The 10,975-nt window shown below is 35.0% G+C and overlaps 2 protein-coding genes across 2 annotated transcripts; one reads left to right on the forward strand and one right to left on the reverse strand.

Annotated features, from left to right (window-relative positions):
• Nucleotides 1-1,664: 1,664 nt before the first annotated feature.
• LOC111383636 (17.8 kDa class I heat shock protein-like) lies at nt 1,665-2,501 on the forward strand. The gene has a single exon (XM_023007753.1). The coding sequence runs from the start codon at nt 1,846-1,848 to the stop codon at nt 2,323-2,325; it is 480 nt and encodes a 159-aa protein (XP_022863521.1). The 5' UTR covers nt 1,665-1,845; the 3' UTR covers nt 2,326-2,501.
• Nucleotides 2,502-6,290: 3,789 nt separating this feature from the next.
• LOC111383635 lies at nt 6,291-9,795 on the reverse strand. Its single transcript, XM_023007752.1, has 2 exons — nt 9,185-9,795; nt 6,291-6,718 (listed from the first exon to the last, which is right to left on the reverse strand). The coding sequence occupies exons 1-2, from the start codon at nt 9,643-9,645 to the stop codon at nt 6,487-6,489; spliced, it is 693 nt and encodes a 230-aa protein (XP_022863520.1). The 5' UTR covers nt 9,646-9,795; the 3' UTR covers nt 6,291-6,486.
• Between the last annotated feature and the right edge of the window lie 1,180 nt (nt 9,796-10,975).

Genomic DNA, 10,975 nt, shown 5'->3' on the forward strand with positions numbered 1-10,975 from the left:
TGCTTATAGAATATTATTGACAATTCTTGTTATTGTTGCATCTGTTGAAAGAAAATTTTCAAAATTGAAGTTATTAACATCTTATTTGCGATCAATCATATTATAAGAACTATTAAATAGATTAGCTTGATATCTATTGAGCAAGACTTTTTAGAAAATATTGATTACGAAAGTTTCATTAGTGAGTTTACTTCTAAAAATGCGAGAAGAAATATTTTTACATGATTTATTGCATTTTAAGATTTACACTTGATATATATATTTTTTAAAGTTTGCTTATATGGAGTTGTACGAAGAGGCTAGTGGCTTGAATGATTCTTTATTGATGACATATGAATTGTGATGAAGTTTGAGGATTCTTTTGAGCTTTATTTATGTTTTTCTTGTTCATGTATGTATAAAAAAAATATTTAAATATCATATTTTTGCTATTGAAATATTTTTTTTAATATATATTTTAGTTACTTGAAAGGGGCACCATTTTAAAATTTCACACAGGACAGCCAAAATCTTAGAATCGGCTCTACTTGTAATATTATTGGGCAACATTTATAACATAGAGACAAAATGATTTTATCAAATATTGTTACATTTTTACATCGTTGTGTAAGTGTTGTTATTTACAACTCCATTTCCATTTTAACTTATTTCGTTAATAAACTTAAATAAAGAAATATAAATATAAAAAATTATTTGTATATTGGCTTTGCCTACACCATCTAGTCGCAGGCCACACCAAGCACGATAATTTTAAATTGTGTACATCTTAATGACATAGAGATATTAAATGGATCAAGACAATCATGAACTCACTAGTTTTAAGAAATTTGAACTCGGCTCACCCCGCCAACTCACCTCTTGGTGTGGTGAGCCTCTCGTGACTCGTCACCTTTTTATTGAAGATTGTATATTTTTTTATTAATTTTGAACTAACCCACGAATTGATGAGCGGCTTGCTCTTGAGACAATCTAAACCAACTCAGCTCGTTTGTGGGAGCAAGTAGCTTGCACGCTTTAACAGCTTTAACATATGTATAGTGAATATGTTGAAAGTTCAATCCAAGACATGATAACTCAATGAGTAATGCTATTTAGTACATTAAATGAAAAGTACAATTAAATGAATCACATAATTTCACTTTTAATTGAATTAATCACATGATATTACATAAATTGATTTCACTTTTAATTGAATCAATCACACGATATCCACATAAATTGATGTTCTAGCATTACTGCATGTAACACTATTCTAAGTCAATACGAGCTACTAATTAGATAAAAAAATGAAAAAGTTAGTAATGTTTAAATAAAATTATTATAAAACCAATTAAAGAGTTTGCTACTAGTTTTGCAGGAAGAGAAAATATAAAGAATTACAAAGTTTAGTTGAGCAAACTTTATTCATTGGTTTTCTATAAACTGCAGGTGGTTGTATGATGGGATGTCAAATTACTTCATAACGTAATAGTTTAGAATTTGAATGCTGCTAACAGACCCTGTCAGATCCTCATAGTCGTGGGTCCCGGTGTTTTTTATTTTTTATGTGGGACCGATTCTTTGCTATAAGACTCCTGTAGGAAATTGCTAGAATTTTATGGAGTGCACTAGTCTTCTCTAGAATATATTTTATTTATTATTTTTATAATATTTTTCGGTCGAAGATGATAACAGACGGTTTGAAGGATATTATTGCCCACAATCAACGAGATGGTGCTAGAATCATCATCGTCCTTCACTCCTTCTATATAAATCAATCCCCTCTCAACAACGTTCATCACAGAATTTGAATTCAGTCATTGCAAGAGATTTAGAGTTCTTTGATTCAAGAAATCCATCCAAAAAATGTCTCTGATTCCAAGCTTCTTTGGCAACCGACGCAGTAACGTTTTTGATCCATTCTCTCTTGACATTTGGGACCCTTTTGAGGGCTTCCCTTTGTCAAGCTCGGTAGTCAATATCCCAAGCTCTGCCCGCGAAACTTCTGCATTTGCAAATGCTCGCATAGACTGGAAAGAGACTCCAGAGGGCCATGTATTCAAGGCCGATCTTCCTGGGCTGAAGAAGGAAGAGGTGAAGGTGGAGGTTGAAGAAGGTGGAGTGCTCCAGATAAGTGGAGAGAGGAGCAAAGAGCAAGAGGAAAAGAATGATAAGTGGCATCGCGTGGAGAGGAGCAGCGGCAAGTTCCTCCGCCGGTTCAGGCTGCCGGAAAATGCAAAGACGGATCAGGTGAAGGCTAGCATGGAGAATGGTGTGCTCACTGTCACTGTGCCTAAAGAGGAAATAAAGAAGCGTGAAGTCAAGTCAATTGAGATCTCTGGTTAATTACTCCGTTCACCAACTGATTCTAGTGGTGAATTTATGATGTCTGTGTGTGGTTTGATAACGTCGAAGGAACAATGTTAATGTTCTATGTTTGAAAATAAAATGTTGTATTTGCGTTTGAGGTCCAAAGGTTGTTAAATTGTTAAATAAAAAACTAAATTTCCGTTGTTCTTGTACGTCTCTACTCTTTTTTTTTTTTCTAATTATCTTCTGCCCGACGCTTTAAGCACACATTAATCGTTCTCATTGGATTTCCATTATAAAGTCGACCCCGTTGTAGTAAATAGAAAGTGATTTACTGATTTTACTGCCATCAATATAATCACTTTAGGAGGACAAAAATTCTTACTCACCTTATCGCAGAAGGAGGCGGAGGATCCCCATCTCTTTAGCTAAATGGGGTAGGGAGTCTAGGGACGGCAACATGGACTTCATTCTATTTTTATTTTTATTTTTTCAAATGAAATCCTATGTAAAAATTAAAGGGTTACAAACGGTCACTGAACTTACACAAAAATTACGGAACGTTCCCTAAAGTTTAAAATTTTAAGTAACGGGCACTTAAATATTGGGACATTTTCAAAAACGGTCATTAAAGTTTAAAAAGTTTCTAAAACGGTCAATGAAGTTGAAAAATACTTTTTTAGTTTTTTTTGTTACCTTTGCGATAATTTTTCGACTACTTTCAATCACTGATACTATTGAATTTTGATACCGTTGTCCATAACGTCCTCTTCAATTACCACTCAAAATCTCTCCGTAACAGCAAAGAATTCGACCTGAAAATCACCGCAAAAGTCGCCCCAAAAAATCTGAAAATTTGATTTTTTGGCGATATTTATGGCAATTTTCTAGCGATTTCGACCACCAAGACCGTCGAATTTTGATACCGTTGGAAAGTCCACAATGTCCTCTTCAATTACCATCCAAAATCTCCTCCAAACTCCAAAGGATTTGGTCGGAATAAACCCACAAAGTCGACATCCCAAAAAGGCGAAAATCTGGAATGTCAACTTTGTGAGTTTATTCCGAACGAATCCTTTGGAGTTTTGTGGAGATTTTGGATGCTAATTAAAGAGGATATTGAAAGCTTTCCAACGTTATCAAAATTTGGCTATTTTGATGGTCGGAAATTGTCAAAAAATTGCCACAAAAGTCCACCAAAAATCTGAAAATTTGGGCAGATTTATGCCTTTTCGGGTAGCCAACTTTGTAGGTTTATTCCGATCGAATCCTTCGGAGTTTGGGGGAAATCTTTTGTTGTAATTAAAGAGAACATTGTAGGCTTTTCAACGGTATAAAAATCCGGTGGTATTGGTGGTCGGAAGTGGTTGAAAAATTGTTGCAAAAGTTGCTCAAAAATTTTTAAACTTTAGTGACCATTTTTGAAAACGTCTCAATACTTAAGTGACCGTTACTGAAAGTTTTAAACTTCAGTGACCATTTTTTAATTTTTCTTTAAGTTCAGTGACCATTTGTAAAATTAATCCAAAAATTAAATGGTAAACTAAACTGGCCTTACATTAGGTATTTTGGACCGAGCTGTGTGCACAGTTCGGTTCACAGCCCCCTCACATCGGGGGGCTGTCGACTAAAAAAATGGACGTGGGCCCCCTCTACAGTGAGGGGGCTGTAAGTGTACAGTACTTTTTGATGCTGTACAAGTAGGTTAACCCTAGGAATCGCCTGTACATCCCTTTCGCCTTAACAAAGCTTACGACAATGCATATGGTATTTTAACTCTATTTAACCATACTCTCACTCTGCCGTCATTCCTGGAGCAACTCCCTTGGATTTTTAAATGTCTCGTCTAAAAAGAGTGTCCCATTTTGCAAAAATATATATTTTGTGATAGTAATTTTTTTTAAGAATGCATGATTAAAAAGTATGAATTTTTTTTTTTTTAGTTTATTTGTAAAAGTTGCAAAATTATTTTAAAATAAGATTGAAAGTGTTTTTTATTTTTTTTGGCTATAAAAAACTATTTTATTAATTTGCTAAATACAAAATAATTACACAACAAAAATCTTATATGTATTTTTTTTAAAAAAATATGAAAGAAAAAGTCTGAATTAAGCTCGAGAACACCAAAACTTCCAAGACCCATATCATATTATTCCTTGCAGGAGATACCCATTAACATCTTAGAAGATTTCACAAAGCCCTTATCACTTAGTTTTCGACTTTTCGGGAATATCTTACGGATGAATTAGTAGTTGTTGTTCTTGTTTTTTTAATACCTTCAATGGTTCCTATCATATATATATATATATGTGAAAGAAACATTAATACAGAATCTGAGAAAGTGGAATGGAATAAAAAAGAAAAACTTATATTGTATAATTATTTTCTGCAAGAGTTATATTCTTAACACACACACACACACATACACATATATGAAAGAAACGTTAATACAGGCCCCCCGGGGCACAGCTCAACTGGTGGATCAATCAACATTGTCTTGTTTCCAGCGACAGGGTGGAGAGTTTGATTTCTGGTGGGAACCTGTGGCCAAAAAAAACTGGTATGGAGCAATCACTGTGGAGGAGGTCTCTTGTGCGCAGAAATATACAGGCAATGGGGGGAACTTGTGATCCAATTGAGGCATAACCCACAATTTACCCCCTCCAACGTTCTAGGGACAAGGGTCTTGGGGGTCCAGAATTTAGTCAGGTGTAAGTTGGGATACCTGAATATAAAAAAAAAAAAAAAAAAAAAAAAAAAAAATTGTATAATTATTTTTTGCAAGAGGTATATTCTTAATACACACACACATATATATAAAAGAAACGTTAATACAGAATCTAAGAAAGTGGAATGGAATAAAGAAAGAAAAACTTATATTGTATAATTATTTTCTGCAAGGGGTATATTCTTAATACATATTGCGTTCGAATTCCTTTTGGGCTTCTTAGACTGTATTAAAAATAAAAACAGTTTAATTTATTCGGTGAATCACAACATTAGCAATAGGATCAAAGGCGTGATTTAAGAAGTAAACGTTTGATTATTTACTGGTTTTGCTTAATTATTGATTTAAATTTTTTAGACGTATTATATTTTGTGTTTTGGAAAGTTGATTTTCTTCTTCCTCCTAAATTGTTATCCCCTGAGTTGACCAAAGAATTCTCCTTGTAAGATCTTTAAATTAACGAAACATAAATAAATATTAACATATTTCGATTAGCTGAACTCTTTGAAATGGTATGTACAGATCATTTCAGAGAAATGAATGCTTCGTTGCCCCGTCTCTTTCTCTTTTCGTTGTACTGGTCAGCCTGGACCCTGGTGGAACCTGGTGCCGACACAGATACCTGACATAGGGCATTTGGATCTCAAGAGATCATGAATGAGTAAACCCACTGGAGGATTGAAAGGTTTTGAATGCATTGACGATAATCTTGCAAACAAGTTCTCAAGTCAGAACGGGCAGATTAGAACCTCTGAATTAAATGTTGGAAAATTTCCGGAACATGGATTTTTCACGGTATGGGTATATATAGTCACTGATACTGGACATGGATCAGATTTCTTACGTCTGATGATGCATGCTATGCAATGATTCAGCAAGATGTCCGCATCAAAGATTATGATTTTCCTGGCTTGATATAGTATACTTTTTGAGTATAGATCGTTGGCTATGCTGTGTATATATTTTGGATACATTTAGAGGGACACTAAACGATTTCATATATTTCCATCCTCTCTCCCGCCTGGCATCTCTTTTCTCCAGTTTTAAAATATTCACTAAAAATGGTTTATAAAGGTCACTGGCAGCAGATAACATCACGGAGGCAGGTGCAGAGATGATGGAGATGCAGGCTGCAGGGGAGGGTTCAGTTAAAAACACAGTAGCAATAATTTAATACTTGAATTTTTTGTACAATTCAACAGAAATTGTATATTAAAAAGGCGCGTTGATACAAAGGATAGTGTAGAATGACGAAAGACATTACAAATCGATTAAGTTACAATAAAGAAGAAAATTCTCTCAATTAAAATAGATAACACAACAATACAACACGAGGTGCAAGCCCTATGAACTGCTATCCCTAATATACATAACCTGGTAGCATATAAGAGAGCCCATTGAGCAAGAAGTGTGAAAACAGAAGCCTCGATGTTTTTTCGATCTACCATTTTGTAGACCTTGTGCAGATCTCATGAACGCACATTGAAGTGAAAAAGCCAAGAGATGACAAATGCAAATACCATGCATGCTAACAAGAAGTTCAGAAACCGGCGACCCTGCCAAAAATTATGAGACGCTGCTGGGGATGCTGGTGTCATAGCTGTGTTTGCAGTATCATTTGCTTCATTCCACTCCTCTATCAACTCAGCCTCGTTCACACAAGAAACATTTCGTGCAATTGATCCACATATCTCGCAAGTTCTGCAAATCAAACGGATAGAAACCTTAATGCATAGCATGACAAGACTGCTGCTAAAGAAATGTGACCTAAAACTCAAAACAGATGATATCAGGGCCAACGAGGAGTGCAAGATTGGCCAAGTTCGTCAGAATTACCAAATAAAGCAGCAAATAAAAGATAAATGAAAACCCACCAGATGCACAAATTGAAGAACTAATCATTGTTCTTGCTGAGATAATATTTGGTAAGTCAGTTGCATTCTCTGCAGATTTTTTGGAGATCAGAGTCTTACCAAGAAATAAAAAAAGTTGAGCTATAATTTCAGAGCTCAGGAAAGATAAAATGGAAGTATGCTTCAAATTTTAGGGATCATGTGAATGCACGGTGATTTGACAGTGGGTTAGGCTTCATTTTTCCATATCATTATCTTTTTAAAAAGTTGAACATTTCATAACTCAAAATTTGATTTTCCAAAATGTTTAGGCCAGTGAATAAGCACAGTTCAAGAAAGTAATGATCAGAACACAGATCAAGAAATGGGGATAAAAGACTTCACAAGGAAATTGTGCAGCGCATCTTATGTTATCAAGGCAAAACAGAGATTCTAGAGAAGGCAGAACGTAGTTAAATTCTCACACAAATCCAAAAAATTTTATGCCACACGGTTTGCACAGATCATTGTTAACAATCACATGGTGGCCCATCTAAATTTAAATGAGAAATCCGGTCAAAGAAATAAATATTGAAATTTGAGACAGCCATTCTAATATTATCATTGCAACTTCAAACAAAAAAAAAAAAAAAAAAAAAAAAAAAAAAAAAAAAAAAAAAAAAACCCTCCTCCAAGCATCAGAATAGATAACCGAGTGAATCGCCCCCAGGGCATATCTCCCAGTGGCAAAGGGGAGGGCGGATAGGGCTCAGCGCGGCAATGTGCAGAGTTCGATTCCCCGCAAGGTGGAATTGGCTTTGTTGCAAGCGGGAGTTACCATATGGGTTAACGGCCTTGGCCTATTCATGTGCTCTCCACCTTGGCTCCTGGGAGGCACATCCTTCGATTTACCTCCTTCACGATAGCCCAGAACAGGGTCGGTGGGGGCCCTTAAGGTTGGGGTTCAACCTTTTTTAGATAACCGAGTGAATGAATGCTCACTCATGGAACAGTTAGCAACTCTGTCAAGAGATTGCATATTTTCAAAGAACAGGTTATTTAAGAAAATTCTATTGTACTTCAGCTGCCAACTCTCCCAAAAAAAAAAAAAAAAGTCGCATTAAAAGGTTGGGTTGGTGCAGTAACCATCAAAATTCTTGAATGTTCAACGCTTTTACTGCCCAAAACACCACTACTAAATTACTGAAATGGCAGAGATACATTGTTCTCACGAATGCTTGCGGATAAAAGTTTCAAGTTACCAATGACAAAACAGCAAAACCCAGTAACTAGAGAGCATTTGAAAATGATGAGAAGCTCGACCATGAGAATAAATTGTACAAAAAAATTATCCTCAACTTCCTTTCCTTTCACCGAAAACTGCATCTCTATATAAGTGCCTTTTCTTCAGTATTTATTTACAATTCTTTTATAAATATGTCTAAGACCAAGAGAATCCACAATGGTTTTATCTAGTGGAACTCCCAGTAAAAACTTCATAGCTACCAAGTGACGATGGACGCTTATAATGAGAACTAGAAATGTAGATGAAGCGGAAAAAGGAGAACACAGAAGGAGAAGAGAGGAAGAAGAGCAACTAGGAGAGGAAATATTGTATATTCAATTCATCAAAAGCCCGACTCATATTTATAGTTGAATTCTTGACCAAACAAGGAAATAAAGTAAAATACATAAAATGCTTCGATAATAGAAGAAAACAGCAACCACTCTTATTGATTGGTATCCAGTTTGAGGAACCTGCAAATCCAATACATACAAGCTATAATAGAGACGAGACATCCATCAAGTGAAGTTAAAATCCATTTGTAAGAAGAATTGCTACATTACTGACAACCAAGTGAAAAGTTCAAATTCCCACAAAATGAACATAAAAGATTGTCAGCCATATAGGTAGAACTTCATTGTGCTTTTTATCTTTTTCTCTATTTCACAGATTCTTCCCATTTCACACAACCCCTTTTTCCTTTATGCCACATCAGGTAAGTCTTTTATTTCCATTTAAAGTTACTTTTCTACCAAAGCAGAGTTACATTGTATCTTCCTAACATTTCACCCATCCTTTTGGCCATATTGCCATCAATAATTGCAGCCAATAAGAAAAGAAACTGAACACGAAAAATCAAAACGTCATTAAACGACCTACTTGATTTGATCTCCAGTTCAGCAGCTTAAAAAGAATTACTACACATATTAAGCACACCAAAAGAAGATTAATCTCCAGATGAGTTAGCAGGGGGAAAAAAAAAAGGATTGACAAAAAGGCTATGTTAAACATTCATAAAGATCGAAACTTGAATAAAGTTTGAATCCTTACTTGTTGCCCTTGATCTTGAACCAGGCCTCAGCACATTGATCGTGGGCAGCAGCTAAATCACCTTTACAAGAACAACCCAATTCAATGGGTAAACCAGAGTCTTGATTGGCTGCATCCAAGCTCAGATGACAAATCCTACAATCCCTAATAATCTTGGCCAAATGCAGCCTGGTTTCGGGTGGACCATCCTTCAGATCCACCACCACCACCTCCACTGAACACTCTGACACATTGGATTCTCTTCTCTTATTGCTGTCGTCACTACTAGTATTTTCAGAGACACCCACAATCTCAATTCCACACGGGCTTGATGTAGAGTGGTCATTCCCATTAGAGGAGATTGAACTATCGCCTACACTTATATCGGTGGCTTGTACCTGACCACCACCATCATTGCCACTACCATTAATATTAGCAGCCTCTAAATCAACATCATTAAGGGACTTGTGTAAATTTGCCATTTTTACAGAAGCCCAGATAAGGAATCTTCATGTAGAGGAAAAATCAGACCGAGATCATTTATAGAGAGAAACACACAGTGCATCGATGAGCCGACAGTAAACTGCTCTCATATGCAGATAGATTCTGATCCAAAACCCAATTTCTGAAGAATCTAAGGGTGTTTTATTTGTGTTTCAGTTCTGTGTTTTGAGTTTTGAATTCATTTTGAGTTTTGTGTTTTGAGCGTTCGTTTTGAAATTGTTGAAAATGCGTTCTTTTTGTTAGTTTCTCAAAACAAAAAACAAAATTTTTTTTTTTTTTAATTTTGAGAATCACCACGACACCACCTCAAAACACTAAAAAAAAAAAAAATTTTTTTTTTTTAAAATTTTGAGAATCACCACACTGTCTCCTCAAAAAAAAAAATTTTAATTTTTAATTTTTTTTTTAAATTTTGAGAATCACCACACTACGTCCGAAAAAAAAAGGTGTTTCCCGCGTTTTCAGTTTTTTCAAATTTTACACTGAAAACACCCAAAACGACAAAAAAGTCGTTTTGTGTTTTTTTCACAAATTTTTTTTCGTTTTCGAAAATTCGTTTTCGAAAACGGGAAAGAGAATGCGTTTTCACCGTTTTGAAAAATCGAAAACAGAAAACGACCCGAAAACGGTAAAGAGAACAGGGCCTAACTTTTTTTATTTACTTGCAGATATGCATACGTAATTAAACGTGGTTGGATATACTGTAGGACGAATAAATTGGTAAAGCATCCTCATAATGAAAAAGAAGAAAATTTCTTTAAAAAGATTTATGAGGTTTAAGGAGGAAAAATGAAGTTTTTCTTTGGCTAATTTGTGATAGACAAGACGTAACTTAGAATGTGTAATGAATTAATAGGTTGTTTGGGGCCCTGTCCTGAATGGGACAGTTTTAGTTACTTTTGAAATTTCATTCTTTTTAAGATTTGTTAAAATTGGTTCTGTACCCAAAATTATAAAACAGCTATAAATTGACAGAGAATCTGCCCATGATTTAAGATTTAATGCATGATATGGATATAAGAGAGTTGCCTTGATTCATATTTTTGGATTACCATTTTTAGAGAATATTTCCGCGTGTAAATAATTTTAATTTTGTGCTCACTACTATTTATTTGTAGAATATCCTCAAAAACCAAGTGTAAACCATCATTCTTGTTTGTTTGAGAAGAATCAAAATAAGATTTCTGCAATTCTATACAAAGATGAACTCTTTGAGATTTCACGTGTTCCCGTTCTTATCTCTCCTCGTTGGATAAAACTAAATAACTAGCTCAAAGTTTTATCCAACCACGTTGTACGTGTGTGCAT

The sequence above is a fragment of the Olea europaea genome, unplaced genomic scaffold, assembly GCF_002742605.1.
Source record: "Olea europaea var. sylvestris unplaced genomic scaffold, O_europaea_v1 scaffold2729, whole genome shotgun sequence".
In the NCBI taxonomy this organism is placed as follows: Eukaryota; Viridiplantae; Streptophyta; class Magnoliopsida; order Lamiales; family Oleaceae; genus Olea; species Olea europaea.